Below are 19369 nucleotides of genomic sequence, written 5' to 3'. Positions count from 1 at the left end.
CTTCGGCTCTTCCTAACTGCCGTATCGGCACTCAACTGTATCCAGAATTCACAATACAGAATACACAAACCAAACGCACCCTCTACACTACCCACCCAACTCGCTATAAATACACCCTCCCAACTACACAAAGTTACAAATAAATAACCAATCTACCTCTCCTCCCACAACCCCTTCAACCTCTGAATCTCCGAATCCGTCTCCCATCCCAAATCCGCCCCAATCCCACACAACAACTCCTCAACAACCTGCCTCTCCTCCTGCTTCTCTAAACACTGTCCCGCAGCGAACAGCAAAGCCGGCATATAAATCCGCGCGCAGCTCTGGGGCCTCGCCGCTGCAATCCCCACAATCTCCTTACATCTGTAATCGACCTCCTTCGTGACCTCCCTGTACCCCTGGAGTCGGTCGAACGCGGTGGTGGGACTTGTGATGACGTCCGCGGGACGATTGAGACATAGTGCTAGCCGACCGAAGTGGTATTGTTGCATGGTTGATGCGCAGGATGGGAGGGAGTAGTAGACTTCAGGACGGGGAGTGTGCAGCCGTAAACACGGGCGGAATGTTTCGGGCATGCGGTCGACCCAGGATTGAAAGGAGACGGAGAGGTCGAGCCAGGTTGTAGAGGTGGAGGTGGAGGTGGATGTTGGGGGTGTGGTTGGGGTTGTTCTGGTTTGGGGTGATGGGTGAGTGATGAGTTGGTCTAGTTGGGAGGTTCGGAGGTGGGCAAGGAAGTTGGTCAACTTGGATAGGAGGTAGGTGAGGCTGTTGGAGGCAAAGTCTTCTGGGGTGGAGAAGGAGGTGCTGCTTGTGGGGTCGATTTCGCCGGTTTCGGTGAAGGTGAGGCCGGCTGCGCGCCAGAGCGGGAGGTTGGTTGGGTCGAGGTAGGTGGGAAGGCGGTTGAAGTAGGAGGCTAGGTAGTCTTGTCGAGCGAAGTTCCAGAATGAGGCGTTGATGCCGTGAGTGAATTTTATGGGGTCGGAGGAGTTACTGTTGAGGTGGAGGAGCGATCCGAATAAGGAGTTGACGCCGGTGAGGTATCTGTGTTTGTATGTAGGTTAGATATAGGGTGTGGTGGTGTAGGGTAAGGGGTAGGGGCTAATCACAGATTCCATTCCTCTCCGGGTTTGCTTATGAGTTTATACATGGTGAGCATGGTTGCTGTGGCTAGCAAGGCCTCTGCCTTCCGCCAAAAAGTCTCGTCTCTTGCGGGGGGAGGAGTAGTCTCTGCGTGGCGGTGCAGCCAGGTTTTCACAATTTCCACAGGGCCTTCCAGGACAGCGGAACTTGACAAAGTCGCAAAGGACTCTGGCATGCTTGAATTCATGCGCGCTATTGACATATAGTAGTAGTTTGCCGCCTTGAGATACCAGTCCACTTCTGGCGCGTTAGGATACGTCTCCATGGCTGCTGGGCTAGTAAACATGCCAACGTTTTCCGGACATGTCGCGCCCTTCATCTGGCCCAGATGTATTGCTGCTAAGGCGCCGATCGAGTATCTCACGTAAGGATAATCTATCGCTCGTATGGGAACGTACGTTGTAAAGAACCTTCTACTATCGGAGAGGTCCAGCCTAACACCATGATTATGTTAGAACGCAAACTGATTACAGTGTTGGGCGTTACGAACCATGGAGCGATGTTTTGCGAGTAATGGCGTATAAGAAAGGATATCTCGTGCTCAGAGTCTGTCATTAACTCTGATACCACCTCATGAAAATCCTCTTTATCACTTTGGACGGATTGGCTGTCATGAGCTGGTGATTGATAATCAGCTGTTGCATGCTCTTCGTGATAAGTCATGGGTGCATCCCCGTGGGGATGAAGTCTATCATCAAAAGGGTTACTATGAGTGTGAGCCACTTGAGCGGCACGACTATGCATCTCCGACAATGGCTGTTCAGCCACTGCAGCTGCTCCAGCGCCAGCGTTCGGGCTATGCTGACTTTCCGCCTGTAATTGGTTTTGACGTCTTGATTCGGCTATAGGCGAACCAAAAAAGGTTTGACTAGCGTCGGCTGGCTGATCGGCTACAGCTGTTGCAGCTACACGCGTGTGTATTGGATCATTAGCAGCATTGCTTCTGATTGCAGCTCCTCCAATATTTGGTGGACTTTCTCGCGTCACCTAACCGGTGTGAGCAGCAGTTGACGACCGATGTTTACGGGCGGACACGAGAACGGGTAGTTATACCCTCGTGCATGTACTCACTTTATTGGGACTATGTGAAGGATCCCGTCGGGGGCTATCCTGCTGATATGGCGCATATCGACGCCGAACAGAAGCACCCTGATCGATAAACTTGCGAGTTTGTACATATCCCGGGCATTCAACTCCAGCATTAGTGCAACGCTGGCAGCTGGGGCGTGTCTCATCACACTGAGATGGTCAGACTGATGCAGCAAGTAAATTGTAACATGCGATTCTAACCTTCAGATGACGCTTCTTACATCGCTCACATGCCTTGTTTGATGGAACTCCCGGCATGGTGTACGCTTGCTGTGACGTCAAACAAGGAGTTAAGGCTGGTCTTGGGGGTAAAGTAGATGATACTACTCATCCTAATGAGGGGAGTAGCTCAAATAGACCTCGCAGTTCATACACGTATGTAGAATGCAATGTACAATCGAGATATCTAGATCCAAATGGCTGTACGAGGGAGCTTTCGTCGTCTCCGAGCTTGGCACACCGGGATCGGGCCTGGGATTCGCTCGGAGAAATGTCGGCACCGCTATCCGAGCCGGTACTTCTGGCCGGCTGTAGCCGAAACGTCCCAACATTTGCCAGCATCCGTGACACTTCTTCCAGGACAATGCGGAAAATTAGTCGGATAAAAACTAATATATAATTGCTATGTTCTGACTTGGTCGCACTGGTTCAAAAGCGTCTGACCCTCCTACCTGACACGCATCTTGGGGGTCTGTTCCTTCCCAATCTCTCTCTTCGAAAGGGTACCATTACTAGCGTCTTCGCTTTCCTTCAGTTAATCGTTAGTTCCCCGATATTGCTATTCTGGTTATGTATACTACACTCATTATTAGCCAGCAGGGCAGTGAAGAAGAGGCGGTTCTGGGCTACTTCATTGGGCAAGGACTCGGCTTGTAATTGCGATGCCGCATTTGCAGTTGTGCCATCATGGCATCTATCATGAGGCATATGCTCAACGTAATTGAAAGAAGCCATACCTGTGGTGAAAGGACTATATGGCCTGTTATCCAGAGGACCAATATAGTGTGACTCTCCAAAATCATCCAATTGATAAACTCAAATTGGTCAGGCTACAGACCAGATCCGTAGCCAACGTTGATACCAGGTATCATCTCCTTGCCACATCCAATTCCTGTCGTATCCTGGCATGTTGGTGCATAAGGAAGGAGGTGCAGACATATTATAAGGTTTTGAACTGTACAAAAACCACCGCGAGTACTACCTGCCGCAAATTGAGGTCAAATTCCCAGAACGAAGACCAAGAAGACGCTTTGAGGGAAGTACAAATACACCATGCAATTCTACCATTATCTTAGTGTTTTTTTACCCAAATGTTAGTCGGTTTGTTACTAGTAAGGATTGGAAAATGCATAGAGTGGCGGCTCTCGCCCCACTGACAGGAGGCATGGCCGGTTACAATGCTAATGCGGCAGGGCCCTAGCGATGCATTGACGGGCTTCCTACTCGCCCTAATAGTAGAGACTAGAGACTTCCCCTCCCTGCCCCAAATTCCGACATGTCCCCCTTTATTCCCCAGCGGTTGTTGTTAATGACTCTCGGTTTCCCTCTATTTAAATGTTCCAAATTCTCTCATGAGCTTTCCATCCCTAAAGCTATCCACTGATTTCGCCCATGGAAGAAAAGGTGGAGAGAACACCAGAAAATGATCATTTCCTGCCCTAACTGGCTTCGCGTGTAAGTATCAGACCCCACGGGTAAATGCAACCCTGCTGAGTCTCCCAACAGGGTCCTCCTGGTCCTGGAGATCACGGTGTTCTTACCCCAACTCTTGCGCATCTGGGTTCAAAAGACGAGCACCGGCCTCTCCCTCATCTACACATTTTTGAATCTCCTTAGTGCCACCGAACGGTTTACCGTCGGTTTCTCCGCAATCGTCAACTGCACCATCGCCGGCGCCGATGCGCCAGCCTTTTTCGTCCATGATCCGAGAACAGTGGGAGATTGGCTGAATCTGTTGCAGCTAGGTGTCGATTGGGTGCTGCTCTTGCTCTTGTAAGATTACTGCTACTAGTCTCTCCTTTCCACGGTCCGCGCTCCGCCAAACCGAACCGAACACCGTTCCCATGATAAACACTAACTGAAAATGGCCCAAGCTTCATTCTATGTCTCACCTATCCCCCTCCCCACTCCCCCTACGCCAGTCAGGTACGCATCCTAGTCGCCGTCCTGTACACGGCGTTCACCCTGATCTCCGTCGTCCCACTTTTCACCGACGCTCTCTTCCCCTCCATTTTCCACGAACCGGGTGAACGTCAACTCAATTTCGGCGTGGCCATATTTATGGGGTTTCATCTCTTTTTCCTCAATACCATATTCATACTTGTCAGCATCTGCTCGATTATTCCTCAGGCCGTCCAATTCCGCTCACTGCCGTCGAATTCCAGTATGCTGAGAGTGCGGGATTGCGCTCTCCAAGGGGTAGTATTGGCTATGCTAGCTGTGTCATGGGTGTTCCGAGTGAAACTCCCGGATGGGGTCGATGCCCTAACGCCGTTCCGATCCATTATTTGGTATGCACGGGTAGGTTGGCCGGGCGGAGGTACGGGGATATTTGCTTTAGTCCAGGGGGGTTTGGCTGTCTTGGGGCTGGTAGGGAGAAGGAGAGTGGGTGGTAAGGGAGTGACCGTAAGAGAGGGAGAAACGGACCCGCTTCTACAAGCAACGAGGGATGTGGTAGAGGAACAAGCTTAGATAGACCTTCCTCCTTTACATGTTGAGTGGTTTTGAGAGAGTCCCTCCAATGTTTATCTGAAGAAGGGAGAAGAACAATCAAAAGATAATTAGTTCCTTAACTCGTGCCATATTCTCACTTTGGGATGTTCTTTCGATACCAATGCATATATTCCCGAATGGCCAAGGTACAAGCCATGGAGCCCTTGGGGAGACATGATCAGGAAGCTTTTGAATAAGTTAGGTCTGACAGTATCTACGAAACTGTAACATGGCTCTTTGAAATCGCATTCAAGGACTCCCACTTTTTTACCTTATCACACTAATGCATGAGGAATAAATCCACCATACTGAGTCACCTGGTTGGTGGAATCAGTTAGTGGATAGTTAGTGGTAAACGGAGGAAGATGAGCTGGGAGTAAGCTAGCAAGTGACCCGCCTTCTACTTTGACGTATTCCAGTTAGCCAATTCCTGAAAATCAGGAGTCAGTACTTAGTAAATTGCTTTATAAGACCCTTAATCTCCACCCCATACTTTCTCGACCTTCTGTTACCCCCACTCCCGGCAACCAATATCCCCGACTGTTTCCAAATGGATACGTACATCAGATGGAAAGAAGACCGTCGGCAGTAAGTTCAGCACGATTACCTTGAAAGAATCCTCTAAGAAATATTCTACCTAGGCCCGATACCCCACCGTTAGTCCTGGAGCTAGTAGATAGCAGCCCGACACTTTGGACGGAGGATGAACCAACCCAATCGTTCACAGTCGCTTTGCGCAGAGTCACAAACAATCAATGCTTCTGGCTGCGATGGTCGCCTTTCATAGATCCCAGTAAGGAAGAATTTGTTTTATTGTCTCATAATCCAGAAAGCAGCAAAGTCGAGAGGATCGGCATTGAGAAATACTCGAGATATTCACCATCATTACCAAGTATTCGTCAATTCCCCAATGAACCGGCATCGTTCTATGTTGAAGAAGCCAAAAAGAATTGGGATCGCAGTACAATAAATGTGCGAGAGAGGGTACCTGATGCCTGGATCAAACTCCTAGAACCGGGGCGCACTTATACCATTCTCTGGACGGGCAAAGAGATTCCATACTGGGATTGGGGTACGCCGCAGGACAAGGTGGGAACTGAACAAAAATGGCCCCCTATCTTGGTTCCGGGTGGTGCACACCGCACCTTTACTGTGCAAGAAGGGCGGCGCCCTCATATTCCCTCACCTCCGACGCCACCGCCAATTGATCCAAGCGAAAGAGTGTAAGCCCTTCACTTCCAGTGGAGAGGAGGCTTGTGAGCTAATAACTGAACAGTCCCGGCGCACCAGTCCTGAGTCTTCAGCTTAGCTGCAGCCCAACAGGGCCTCATTCTGAGCGTTTGAATATGTCTATCAAGGTCACCTACCACGGTCCCTCATCCGACCCCATCACGTTCCACACCTGGGCGTTCGGCCCACTTAGATCCTTCAGCGTCTATCGCCGTGTCTTCCCAGATCAGTCTAGTCCAGAGACTGAACCGAAATGGAAGACATGCATAATCCATCAGTCACTACATGTCTTTTGGGATAATCCTGACAGACAGCTCAACGTGGTAGAAAATGAAGAAGGTCGGTTCGCAACGCTCTTCCCCGGGGAATCCTGGTCCAATTTCTGGTCTTTCGATGCGGATGGAGATTGTGAGCCTGAAGACGCCCGACCTGGCCAGCAGCTTCGATACCAATTCACAGGGGAAACACTGGACTGGTGGGATTGGGGTACGATGGAGGATCACGCGCAAACCGTTGTCACGCTGCCTGGATCGGGTCTAGAACCCATTAAGCTCCCGAAGGACAATGATAACCGACCGAAAGTGGTCATACCAGCTTCTAATATTGTCGAGTGGACTGTTCCGCAGTGCTTTGATCGTCAGTTTGATTAGTACAACTACAATATCCTTGAAGATTCTGTCGTCCTTTAGCCACAAAGCTTCAGGTTACGGTTTTCCTACAGAAGGATAACTACTAAGAAGCCTGTGAGCTGCAAATATATTATTAGCCATAGTAAAACCATCTACAACGTAACCCGGACTCACACTCCAGAAAGCCTTACAGAAAAATTCTAAGAATCCTTGAAAGTCCGATAACAGGGAATAGAAGGGAAAACACAAAACAGGTCAATGAAGCAGTGCTGCTTTAATAGAAACAATGACTGTGATCACGGGGCACAGCTGCTGTCCCCGCATCTGTTAATGCCCAAAACAAGCCGGCAGGCGGGGCAAGCCACCAGGAATATAACAGTGCATTATCCTACTGCCATCAAATACTGACTACAAAACTGACAGTAAAATGGGACAGGGCAGATTGCAAAACAAAACCGCTATTGTGACCGGCGGAGCTTCTGGATTCGGGGAAGAAATCGTGCACAAATTCATTCTCGAGGGCGCGAATGTGATCATTGTCGATATTAACCGGCTAGAGGGATTACGAGTGCAGCATAATGAGCCACCAGGACGCGCTATCTTCGTTCTTGGAGACGTATCGAGTGAGTCTGATTGGAAGTGGGTGCTTGAAGTGACACTGGAGAAATATAAGAAGATTGATATCGTGGTTAATAATGCTGGGATTGTTCATGAAGTTCAGGTATCCATTTTGTTGTCCTTACTTTACTCATGGGCTTCTATTGTAATCCATGGTGTTTACTGATAGCCTGATCCTTGTAGCCATCTCTCGAAACGTCTGAGGACATGCTGGACCGCATGTACAAAGTCAATGTTAAGAGTATCTATCACTCGGCCAAGGCTATTGCTCCCTACTTTCAAGCCCACGGTGGGGGTGTTTTCGTAAATATCTCGAGTATGAGCTCCATTCGCCCTCGGCCAAAGTACGCTTGGTACTCCGCTACGAAAGGGGGTGTGAGTGCGGTATGTCTGTTCCTTTCTTTTCACTTTTACGTGTGGAGAGAGTCTTACAATATAATGAGCGCAGGCTACCAAGAGCCTGGCTGCAGAATTTGCGAAGGATAACATTCGTCTCAACACTGTTTGTCCCGCTGCGGGAGAAACTGGGATGTGAGTATCTGTTTTGATTATCCGCTCTAGTGATAGACGCCCTAACTACCTTGTATCGGTGCTAATACATGGCCAGGATGCCTCTAATTCTTGGTGGAATAGACACACCAGAGAATAGAAGCAACATTCTGTCTAGCATCCCTTTGGGACGGTTTGCCACTTCAGAAGACGTTGCCAATGCCACTGCCTTTCTGGCAAGTGATGAGGCGGCGTTCATCACCGGGGTGGAATTGCCGGTAGATGGGGGAAGATCATTGTGATTAAGATATTGAACTACAGACATTATGGAACACTCGGTGGCTTTGTTATTATGTACTGCGGACCTCAGAAATAAGCCATCTGGCACCACTTATCATGTCCTGGGTAGCTGTCTTCGTTGTGGTCAGTTCGGGAAATATCCAGAACGCGTGGGGCATTCCCGGGTAGACAGCAACCCGCACCGGTATGCTAGACATGTAGTCAGTGGTAATTGAAAGCGCACATTTTGAAAGAGCTAATGTACCCCCTTTCTTCAAGTTTGTCCGCATAGGCTAGGGCCTCATCGCGGAGCGGGTCACGGCCACATATCATGATAAAAGATGGCGGAGATCCACCAAGATCCCGGGACAATAGTGGAGATACCGTAGGATCTCCCCGGTCATAAGGCTGATACCACTCAATGAATTGCTTCATTGAGCGCTTATTGAGGATTGGTGTATCAACGAATTGTTCCATACTTTTCAGTCCCATTCTCTGGTAGTGCAGCTCACTAGAGCATAAGACTGGAGACCGAAGGAGCTGACCCCGGATTTCGACTCCCAAGCTCCGAGATAATTGGCACAGTACAGCAGCCTAAGTTGGAGGGATTCCATTTATATTATTAAGAGCATCATTCAATCAATTATCAGAAGGTTCATACCAAGTTTGCCCCAGCACTAGTCCCCCCAACGTAAATATTACTCGTATCGAAGCCATGGGTCAGATTGTTTTGGAATAACTATTCAAAGATATGCTATTAGCTATGTCTAGTATAGTGTGACTGAGTGGGATATGATTTACCCAACGAAGTGCTGTGATCGCTTCTTGGATAGGTGCTGGATGCGGATTCTCTGGTGCACTTCATGATCCCATCGTTCAATGATTAGCGAAGCCTCTGGAAGCAATGGGTCACTTACAGGCGATAGTCAACGCTGACCACATTTAGCATGGCTTGCACACATAGAACGCGACAGATATTGTCTTCTCCTTCTAGGTCTCCCAGGGCCCAGCCGCCTCCATGAAAGCTTCACGTCCGACACAACACTGTTAGACCGTTCCGAAGCATGAGATCTAACCAGATACATACTAGATCATGACGGCCCCATTTGCTCCAGGCGATAGTGGCTTGTATATTCTCAATTTCAAGCTCGACGGAGAGTCTGTAGTCAGATCATAAACTTTAAGTCCTTCAACTATTGGAGATTCATGTTGTTGTGCACGCATTTTGGCTTCGCGCATTGTTTGACGATACTGCTGTACTGAGCCAGTCAGATGTGGAACCTTGCTTCTGTTATTGCGATAAAACTGGCTTTGAAATCAGCATTCAATTACTATGCCAGTAGGGGGAAATTGCAACTAGCTTACCTCTTCCCATTCCAAATTCTCTATGGCAAAATCATCCCCTTGAGATAGCCACCGGCCAGTACTGGCACTAGACATCTGCTCTCGACTCATGGCCGGTTACTTGCACTGGGTCAGCCTGAAGTGTGCTTGAGATTCAGAGAATCCTCAAAAGAGCGACCGTCCACATTGTCTTGGAAGAGTGAGAGCTGAGATGCATTCGTTTGTCCTCGCTTCTTAGAAGTTGTATATAATGTCATCATAATGATTATCGCATGATGCATGGCAGACTTCCAACGCGTTTCTGGCACCAGGATGCGGGCATGTGACCAGACATCCACAGCGGCCACCTTCAGAAGGTTCCCGTGAAAGCTACATTTATGTAAATGAGATCCCCTGCAATTTCCCGCATCAGATACCTTTCAGACTTAAGAGAGAACTGAGAAGCATTCAGCTCACTCCAACCAATCCTCTCGAAATTCTATGCTTGGTACCCCCACACGCGTCTTTCCAATGCTTTTGATCATTGCAAAAATTCTTAATCATGTCAAAACAATGCCTTCGCCGAAGGTGCAATGGATGCGACTCGACCCTCCTTCATCCTCAGAAGGCTTACATACAAAGCTCATCGGCGTGAGAATTCTGGCTAGGGCTTTCCGCAAAAAGTCTTGTCGAACGATATGAAAGGTTGAGAGGTCAGTGCCAGGCAACAGATCCCATAATTATGTGGTTCTCCTTCTGCTGCAGTTCTGACGAGACAGCGCGTATCGATTCAGCCCACGATCAGAATACTCCTCACTGCGGATGGACCATTATGACAGGGGATCGTCGGCTCTCCGCATTTCGGCTCTCGGATCATTTCATCCCTTGCAGGGACAGGCCAACACGCTGCTCCGATGGAGCGTTACACGCAGTAGCTGGCTACCGTTCCAGATCAGGAATCAGACCGTGTCAATCGCTGCAGCTAAAGCAATTCTGCCAATATTAGTGGGGTGTCAAACGAAACGTGATGCTATGATTGGCCTCGGCAGTAGTGACAATTTCCTATCTTCTACCCCTCATACAGTCACGCTGCGCACAAGAGAGGGGTGGGGTTTCTTAACCTCAGTCGCGGGGAATTTGGGTTACAATGGAATGTCACTACACGCGACGCTCCTGTCGTTAAATACCAGGCTTCATGGCCGGTTGTTTCTGATGGTGCAGCACTTGCATGGTCAAAATTGAAGCTCTAGTCCTGCCAAAATGTTTTTGTCATCAGCAGCATACAAAGCAATACTAGCAGTCTTCCTAGCTTGCGGTTTTGTGGCTGGGCAAGAGAGCAGTAACTCGAGCTTCGATGTGCTGGACTACGTTAATCCCCTGATAGGTACTTCCAATGGAGGTAAGAATATTCCTTTTAGATTATCAACTCGCCAGGCTAATACAGCTCTACAGGTCACTCATTTGCAGGGGCAACTCTGCCCTTTGGTCAGAAGTCTCCACGTCCCGGAAAGTCTCCATGCCCTCTGACAGATTATAGGAATGGCAAAAGCGGTAGCAGATACAATTGGTGAAAACCAAGCCGGTTTCGCCTATGACACGACATACGTCTCGGGATTTTCACACATGCATGACGATGGAACCGGTGGCGTGAGTCATCTCGCTCAATGGTAGGCTTTTAACGCTGACTGTTGTCCTTCAGTCACCATCTTTGGGCAATTTCCCAATTTTCGTGCACCCGGGATGCCCAAATGATGCACTAGACAAGTGTACATGGCAACAGTCCGATCGGGCGATTCCTTGGACGAAAGGCTCGCCAAAAGCGCGCCCTGGTTACTTTGGTATTACGCTACAGAGTGGAGTATTTGCAGAGATGACTGTCACCAACCATTCAGCTTTGTATCGTTTCACCTTCAACAACGCGACCGAGTCGCTCAGTCCTGTGGTTCTCGTTGATCTCATGGATCTTCCACAGTCGCGCACGAATGGAACAGCATCAGTAAATCCGTCCACGGGGCGCTTGACAGGAAATGGTACCTTCAGCCCCAGCTTTGGTATCGGAACTTACGATCTCCACTTTTGCGTTGATTTCAAGGGTGGTGTCGTTCGAGACACGGGTGTGTGGTCCAACAATCGCGCCGGTCAAGGACAGACAACCGTATCACTCACATCTGACGGGAGCAACACTGCCGCGACCCTCTCTGCTGGCACATTTGCCCGATTCAATATGTCAACAGATGACCAAGCACTAATGGCAAGAGTAGGTGTGAGCTTCATCAGCGTAGAACAGGCCTGCTCCAACGCTGAAAAGGAGCAGCCGAATTTTGACTTCACTGGAACAGTGAATGCGGCAGAGGACGCATGGAGGGACAAATTGAATGCCTTTACTGTTAAGCCGGGAAATGTCTCATCCGATATACAGCAAGTATTTTGGAGCGGCATGTATCGTACCATGATAAGCCCGCAGGACTATACAGGGGAAAATCCTCTCTGGCAGAGTGACGAGCCGTACTATGACAGCTATTATTGGTGAGTAGACCCCTTATAGTATCTCAGTATCTTACTTACGACGAGACAGTATATGGGACTCCTTTCGCGGCGTTCACCAGCTTCTGACACTAGCCGATCCGCTGTCCCAATCTCGAATGATGAGAAGCCTGGTGGACATCTACCGCCACGAAGGCTACCTACCAGACTGCCGAATGTCATTATGTAAGGGATATACGCAGGGAGGGTCAAATGCGGATGTACTTCTCGCTGAAGCTCTCTTGAAGAATGTCAGCGATATTGATTGGGCTACTGCGTATGAAGCTGTTGTGAAAGATGCGGAGGTAGAGCCCGCGAACTGGAATGTCGAAGGTCGCGGTGGACTAACTAGCTGGAAAACACTCAACTATATTCCGACCGACGATTTTGATCCATATGGTGTTGGACTACATACACGCAGTATCTCGAGGACTGTTGAATATGCGTACGATGACTTTTGTATTGCACAAATGGCGCAGCGTTTAGGTCATCAGAGTGACTACGAAACGTACATGCTACGTGCCAACAACTGGCAGAATATGTTCAGGGACGATCAGAAATCTTACCTGCAAGGGAAAGATACCAATTTCACAGGGTTTCTACAGCCTCGGTACCCCAACGGGACTTGGGGCTATCAAGATCCCATCTTCTGCAGCCCATTGCTCAATTTCACATCTTGTTACTTGAACGCGGATGGGCACGAGACTTATGAGGGAAGCGCTTGGCTCTATTCATTGTGAGTTTCATACACTTTTTCCTCTCTCCGCTCAACTATTGACTAAATTATGAAGCTTTGTACCACAAGACATGGCTGCATTGGTCACACGATTAGGCGGACCGCAGACCTTCACATCCCGCCTTTCTTATCTGCATGACTCTGGTCTACTTTACGTTGGTGACGAGCAGGCCTTCCTCACCGTATTCCAATTCCATTACTCCGGACGGCCCGCGCTATCGACTCAACGCGCGCACTACTATATCCCCTCCCAGTTCAACACATCTGTCCCTGGTATTCCCGGAAACGACGATGGGGGAGCCATGGGCGCATTCGCGGTTCTGAGCATGATGGGTCTGTTCCCTGTCCATGGTCAAGACGTGTATCTCATTAGTCCGCCATTCTTTGAGGAGATCAGCATACAAAACAAGCAGACTGGAAAGGTCGCCACGATACGAAATGTCAACTTCGACCCTACGTATCAGTCGATCTATATCCAGAGCGCCAAACGGGACGGCCAAGCATGGACGAAGAATTGGATCAGCCATGACTTTTTCCTTAATGGAGGGACCCTCGAGCTTGAGCTAGGCCCTACGGAGAGTGACTGGGGGACTCGGGACGAGGATTTGCCCCCGAGCATGAGCAATTACTGATTAGCCTAGATGCCTTGCTCCCTCGTCCTTAGCTACCAAGCGTGTCTTTTGGGCTTTCTGCAAGCTTTCCTGGAACGGACAGGCGGGTGATTCTGAGAATGTTGCCAGAATAGCTCTTTATTTGGGTCCAGCCTAAGGTTATTTCCTGTGCTTCATCTACAATTCAATAGCTATGAGCAGTCATTTCATTCCCGATGACAGTCCCACCAATATAAATCACCCAATAACTGGACTCATAGTAGATACTGATCCCGGGAGACATGAACCTAGATCATTTTCCCAGGCTTACCAACATGGGCCAGGAGGCTAGGAATCCCTTGATGGCCTTCCAAGGAAACCCCCTTTCCTTGACCGCCAGACCAGTCACCACAGCTACAACGCTCAGCGACACCACCGTAAGAGCCATATTGCGCATGGCACGCCTCATCCGTGGCGCCGTTATCTTAGCCACCTGCTCCCTGGGCGCAACAGGATCATTCCCTTTCGGAAATGGAGTATTCGGAACCTTCTCACCCAGAAACTATACACATCCATTGCAGGCAGAATGTGACTGACAGAGTTGAGGGGATCTCGGATTCGAAACCACGAATTCAAGCACAGGGTGGTGGGCTCGAATGATCGACATGCGTCATGTGGCGTACCTGAAATTGATAGCGTTTGACACTTAATCTTAAATTACCTTTATAAGGACAGAAACCGTGGGTCATTACCGCATGGGCTTTATTTGCCGAGCAAACATGCGGGTTGCCATGGGCCGCATCCAGATCCCCGCCTGTAATACGGGTCGGCATAGTATTGCTCACGGAAATCGAATCAACCCTGGCAGTTCCTTCATCGATAATAACCTCCGACATGGAGTCATCCCCGCACCTAAGGAGTTTGAGGCGAATGGGGCTTGAGCGGTTATTTTATGGAAATAATGTGTTGAACACGTCAGAGATATCGGAATCCCTGGTCAGCAGGATCGGCGGAGAGAGATACTGTACATTTATTGTCGGTCTAGTGAACGTGAATAACCCTCCTCAACCTATTAATAGACCCCTTCATTGCAATAAATAAATCCTACTAAAACGAAAATCGATCACTACCTTTACCTACCACACCCTCTTCGGCTACAACAATTATCCCACCCGCAGTAATCATGCTGCTTAAAATGCACCACGCCATGCTCGCACGTAACCTCAGGCTTAAATGCGTGCAGTATGAGGTCCGGCGCCCCCCGCCGCAGCAGATGTAACGCCGCTGTCTCGCGTAGCGACGTGCAGCTGGGCTTATATGTCTGTGGTCTCTGCGGCGGGAGCGGAGGTGTGAAGAATCGGGGGGGAGCTCCCGGCGGCTGCCAGTGCATCATCATGGAAGGCGTCGGACGCAGGTCCGGGCGAAGTTGCGGAGCTGTGGCGTAGTTGTTAAAGGTGTTGTTCGACCCGTACAAGCGTATTTTTGTATTGCTAGGTGCTGAGATGTCAAGTGTAGAATCGGATGCGACGCGGTGGACTACGTGCAGTTGGGGGTCGCCATGGTGGCCCTTGTCATCCAGGATGCGGATGGGGGGCTTCGGTGGTTCGTATGGTGGAGGTAAGTCGGAGGGGATGCTGTCTGGCTATGGATTCTATTAGAAAATCAAGCATATTAAAAGGGAATATTGGGCAACATGCGGTAAGTATTTCGCCAATTTTCGCTTGGGATGGATCCGGCGGCTTAATGGATGAGGGCCTTGGTGGTGAAATCGGATGTTGATCCGTTCCCGTGGGTGTCTTCCCCATCGCACCTGGTCGACGGCCTGCCAGGCGATCCTGCTCTTGTCTGCCTCGTAAGTCCTCCCAGTATTCTATTGTTTCCGCTCTTGATGAGGTTGCGCTAGAAGTCGACTCTTCACGGATGAGGCCAAGGGCCACAAGGCGGGGGGTAGGGCTCTGGATGACATGTATTAGCAAGGCTGTCTACTCAAATAGATACTTGCGAGCACTTACTGCTTGGGGTTGCAGCCCAAGGAACAGATGGAGATCCAGCTCGGCCAAGTTGAGCAGGTGGCTGGCAATGTTGAAATTGTCCATAAACAAGCTCCAGGCAATTGATAGATCCCAGTCGTCATCAGAGCTCCATTGCGAAGTGCCTATTAGCTCACCAAACTTGAGGCAGGAGTCAAGGTGGGATACGCAGGTCTGAAGTGCCTTTCCTGCCTCCTCGGACTGTTCCTGTGGCATTGCTGTTGCTCTCTCAAAGAACTTGGATTGGATATCCTGTGTTTCAATATATTGTAGAGCGTGCTCAACGTCTGGATGAATTGTCAGATGATCCTGACGCTTCAATTTCTCTCCGAAAATGTGGAGTCGAGAGAACAGTCGCTGACAGCAACGTACAAGGGACTTTTGGCTCAACATCATAACTTCATTAGCTGCTGTGGGTCGGAGATATGGAAGTAAAGTGGGTTTCCAGCTCTATCAACAGTAAAGACAACGGATATCCCTGGCAGTCCTGTTGGAGTATGGGCTGGCCTTACTTTGCGGTGGGAACATTGCTGTCGGGGCTTGATCTGATGCATCGGAAGGTGGCGCAAGTCCAGGCGGTCCATAATGTAGCAATCATATTAACGTCATATTATACCAGCTGCGTCAAATGGCAGCTTGACATCGCTGGTACATGCTTCGTAATACGATCTTTAATCTTCGGTAAAGACAGTTTCAAAACACGAGCAACAATATAATTAGTGGGAGACATATAAAATGGATGACTCTAGAAGGCCTGTTGAAATATATTAACGCCACTATGCTATATATTGTCGAATTTGACCTCTGCCATCTGTACAGAAACTCATGTGACCAATCGCCAGGTGATGTCTGCAAATAAGGAGAGACTGAAGATCCTCGCCCTTGGTAATTCCCCGACTAAGAATATGATTGCGGTGCTCGCTAACAAACTATCAGATGGCGGTGGTGTCAAGGGCCTATCATCATTGCTTATCCTAGAGAGAATCATGGCAAGGGTTGGTGCGAAGATGAAGAGGCCTGACTTGCAACCATATCAGTACTTCGACATCATTGGCGGAACGAGCACTGGAGGGTCAGTTTTACTGGGCATCGAGCCATTTCAATCATTTAATTATAAACCGAAAATCTTCAGGCTAATTCTACCAGAATTATTGCCCTCATGTTAGGCCGTATGAGGATGACTGTCGAAAGCTGCATCGCCGAGTATCAGAAGCTTGGGAAGATTGTCTTCGGGGAGCCCCGGGGCCTCTTTTACGAAAACATGTTTGATGCGAAAGTCCTTGAAGAGCAGACAAAGAAAGTGGTGGAGAAGTACCTTGGGGATGAGAATGATCCTCTACTTGATCCTCTTGGAGATGATGCATGCAAGACGTAAGTCCCAGAACATCGCAATTGTCCGTGCCACTACATATCAAGTACTGCGTTGCTCACACGCTAGCTGCAGCGTCGTCTACACCCTCCCGTACAGAGGTGCAACGCCTGAGGAGCCAGAGGCCCTGCGGACCTACATTAACGTCAATATCAACCCTAGGCCCAAACCCTGGACTATCTGGGAAGCGGTACGCGCCACCTCAGCCGCTACAACTATCTTCGAGCCCTTCATACACGGCCAGTCTGGCAGCGAGATCCGGTATATCGACGCTGGGTTGGGCTTCAACAACCCTGCCGATCTCGTGCTTGAGGAGGCTACGTCGCTGTGGACCGACAATGGCTACCTCGATCCAGAACGCGACATTGGATGCTTTCTGACCATCGGCACGGGCATCAGTAGCGTCACACGTATGGACAAGAAGACCATCACAGAGGCCATCACTGCCAAGGTTAGAAAGCCAGTGCAGGCTATAGAGGTGTTAATGAAAATTGCAACTGGTACAGGGCCTACACATAGAAACGTGGCACGGCGCTTCAACCCTACCAGCAATGTGTACCAGCGTTTCGATGTGGATCAGGGCATTGAGGCCTTCAATCTCTTTGATCACGAGAGACGCGAGGACATTGAGGTCGACACGAATGCGTATTTAAGAAAACATTCTATAGGTGTGCAGCTGTCGCAGGCTGTAGAGAAGATGAAGGTTCTCGGTCTTCGAACACCCGAGTTGATGGGGGATCGGAAGGAAGGGGGGGACGTTTATTCGGTGGGGGAAAATGGAGATGTCGACGACCAGAAGCTCAGGGACCGATTTGAAGCACTGAGGATGTAGGTTATCTGAGGGCATAGCATAACATCTTATTGCTTAGCTGAAGGTACGTAATTAGATCCAAACTGGATTTCCAACGTCATGCAAAGCACTGGGAGTCAAAGATTTCTGTGAATCAAGGCCGAGGTAGTCAATATTATTATCTCCTATACAAAGGTGGGTCCTGTCCGTCACCATTCCTGGTCGCATTCGTGCTGACACTGCAGAAATCGGCCATGTCCCATACCTATGGAACGCTTTCGTTCAGGCAGATCTGCTCGACAAACGCTACAGAGGCATCCTCGCCAGACGACTTCCCCAAGCTGACGAGTGGCAACTCTGCTTGCGTGGAAACCTTGCGCGGATAGCCTACGGCGTCGGACAGGAGGATCTAAAAACGACTGTCACTCGGCTAACTCTAGCTTACGAGGGACTGAGGGATACCTTCCGAATATACCGTCAGCTCTTCCACACCGCCCAGCAAGTGTTTGGTGAGACGAGCGTGACATACTGTTGGGCTGCGAAACGATTGGGGGCTTTGCTAGAGCTCTGGGGGTGTCAGAGTGAGGCTTTGGACTTGTACATTGAGGCACGGGCTGGCAAGTTGAGGTGGTTTACAACTGATCACTGGTCTACTAAGTGGCTAGAGAACAAGATCGCCGCACTAAGACACGCGCTTGTCGCACGCCAGAAGCCTGAATAAAGGGAGACATGCGCGCTGAGTGAGCTTTGGGTAAGTAGCGAGTTCGTCCTGGCGGTTCTTTGGGTAGACAGGTGTATCCAGCCAGTCTTTGGCCCTATACCAGAAGTGTATTGACATTGCGGTGCAATACTATGAGGATATGAAAATCTCAAGTATTCTAATTAGTCAGATCTCTGAAAAGGTGTAGTACAATACTATAAGAGTGCCTCCTTGGGACCCGAGCACGACCGCCTACCTGAGCATAAATCAAAATGATTCTGGAGTCCTTGAGATTCCATAGGGTTGTTAAGGAACAACGTACGATACAGATATAGAAGGATAGGCTATCACTAGAACCAAATGGGATTTAATAACGATGTAGTCTTTATTCAAGTAGTAGATATGAATATAGAGGTATAACAATTGAAGCATCGTAATTCACAACCTTCATTGCCTCCAAGGCACCATGTTACCAGGGTATATTAACTATCTCGTATTCCCTACCTGCCTGGTCCTTCTAATATAAATACAATCAACCTTTCCCGGGGAAACTTAGTTTAGAATATATTTTAGTCTTTCAGTTTATACTATATTTGAAATCTATCCTAATGGGCCGGAGACCTACTTATACATATTCCCAATTTAGGAGTATAAAAACGTCTAGTTCAGTAATATATTCAACTGCCAAGCAAGGACACATCCGTCATCGACCACACGGAAGTGGAGGAGGTGGTATCGTCAAACTACTGAGTACCGCCCTTGAGCGACCCGGGAGGAGGCCTGCCGTGTAGTAGTGCTCTGCCAACTATAGAAATCGAGGCCGGAGGCCGACTATGCTTTCCAACAGAGAGGAGACCCTTATCATTCCGACGAATGTTATCGCGCGAAGCCGCAGCTGCGGAGGAGTGGGTGACTGAAAAAACTACCTTATAGGGGACATGGTGACCCCAAAGCTATACAACACCATAGCGTTATCACTTTATACGTGGAAGGATACTTTGGACCACCTATAAATACGAGGCATCTTATATGAAATTTTGAGGGAAACGGGCCGCCTAGGCCTTAGTAGCCGACCCGAATTAGCAACTTAATGCAACCCTGACTGCATATTCCGCCAGGTGA

The 19369-nt window shown here is 49.2% G+C and overlaps 7 protein-coding genes across 7 annotated transcripts; 4 read left to right on the top strand and 3 right to left on the bottom strand.

The window, feature by feature from the left end:
• Positions 1-152: 152 nt before the first annotated feature.
• On the bottom strand, positions 153-2487 carry AtWU_08445 (Zn(II)2Cys6 transcription factor; the record flags this gene model as incomplete). Its single annotated transcript, XM_035503553.1, has 5 exons — positions 153-1041; positions 1107-1574; positions 1631-2127; positions 2212-2379; positions 2431-2487. The coding sequence occupies 5 exons, from the start codon at positions 2485-2487 to the stop codon at positions 153-155; spliced, it is 2079 nt and encodes a 692-aa protein (XP_035359446.1).
• Positions 2488-3871: 1384 nt separating this feature from the next.
• On the top strand, positions 3872-6821 carry AtWU_08444 (uncharacterized protein; the record flags this gene model as incomplete). The annotated part of the gene is made up of 5 exons (XM_035503552.1): positions 3872-3903; positions 3955-4221; positions 4323-4739; positions 5583-6164; positions 6218-6821. 5 exons carry the CDS (start codon positions 3872-3874, stop codon positions 6819-6821), a joined length of 1902 nt encoding a protein of 633 aa, XP_035359445.1.
• Positions 6822-7227: 406 nt separating this feature from the next.
• Positions 7228-8209, top strand: AtWU_08443 (oxidoreductase; the record flags this gene model as incomplete). The annotated part of the gene is made up of 4 exons (XM_035503551.1): positions 7228-7521; positions 7602-7802; positions 7867-7949; positions 8026-8209. The coding sequence occupies 4 exons, from the start codon at positions 7228-7230 to the stop codon at positions 8207-8209; spliced, it is 762 nt and encodes a 253-aa protein (XP_035359444.1).
• A 48-nt stretch (positions 8210-8257) lies between these two features.
• Positions 8258-9641, bottom strand: AtWU_08442 (alpha/beta hydrolase; the record flags this gene model as incomplete). Its single annotated transcript, XM_035503550.1, has 7 exons — positions 8258-8396; positions 8452-8780; positions 8848-8925; positions 8988-9045; positions 9104-9211; positions 9274-9491; positions 9552-9641. The coding sequence occupies 7 exons, from the start codon at positions 9639-9641 to the stop codon at positions 8258-8260; spliced, it is 1020 nt and encodes a 339-aa protein (XP_035359443.1).
• A 1128-nt stretch (positions 9642-10769) lies between these two features.
• On the top strand, positions 10770-13400 carry AtWU_08441 (glycoside hydrolase family 92 protein; the record flags this gene model as incomplete). Its single annotated transcript, XM_035503549.1, has 6 exons — positions 10770-10908; positions 10962-10994; positions 11047-11156; positions 11209-12035; positions 12085-12768; positions 12824-13400. The coding sequence occupies 6 exons, from the start codon at positions 10770-10772 to the stop codon at positions 13398-13400; spliced, it is 2370 nt and encodes a 789-aa protein (XP_035359442.1).
• A 1090-nt stretch (positions 13401-14490) lies between these two features.
• Positions 14491-15604, bottom strand: AtWU_08440 (uncharacterized protein; the record flags this gene model as incomplete). The annotated part of the gene is made up of 3 exons (XM_035503548.1): positions 14491-14996; positions 15169-15313; positions 15371-15604. 3 exons carry the CDS (start codon positions 15602-15604, stop codon positions 14491-14493), a joined length of 885 nt encoding a protein of 294 aa, XP_035359441.1.
• Positions 15605-16233: 629 nt separating this feature from the next.
• On the top strand, positions 16234-18268 carry AtWU_08439 (FabD/lysophospholipase-like protein; the record flags this gene model as incomplete). The annotated part of the gene is made up of 6 exons (XM_035503547.1): positions 16234-16273; positions 16325-16460; positions 16535-16759; positions 16827-17585; positions 17645-17742; positions 17793-18268. The coding sequence occupies 6 exons, from the start codon at positions 16234-16236 to the stop codon at positions 18266-18268; spliced, it is 1734 nt and encodes a 577-aa protein (XP_035359440.1).
• Between the last annotated feature and the right edge of the window lie 1101 nt (positions 18269-19369).

The sequence above is a fragment of the Aspergillus tubingensis genome (assembly GCF_013340325.1).
Source record: "Aspergillus tubingensis WU-2223L DNA, scaffold_9, whole genome shotgun sequence".
Taxonomy (NCBI): Eukaryota; Fungi; Ascomycota; class Eurotiomycetes; order Eurotiales; family Aspergillaceae; genus Aspergillus; species Aspergillus tubingensis.
Note: the sequence above shows the minus strand (reverse complement) of the source record. Positions and strands in the feature narration are given on the sequence as shown.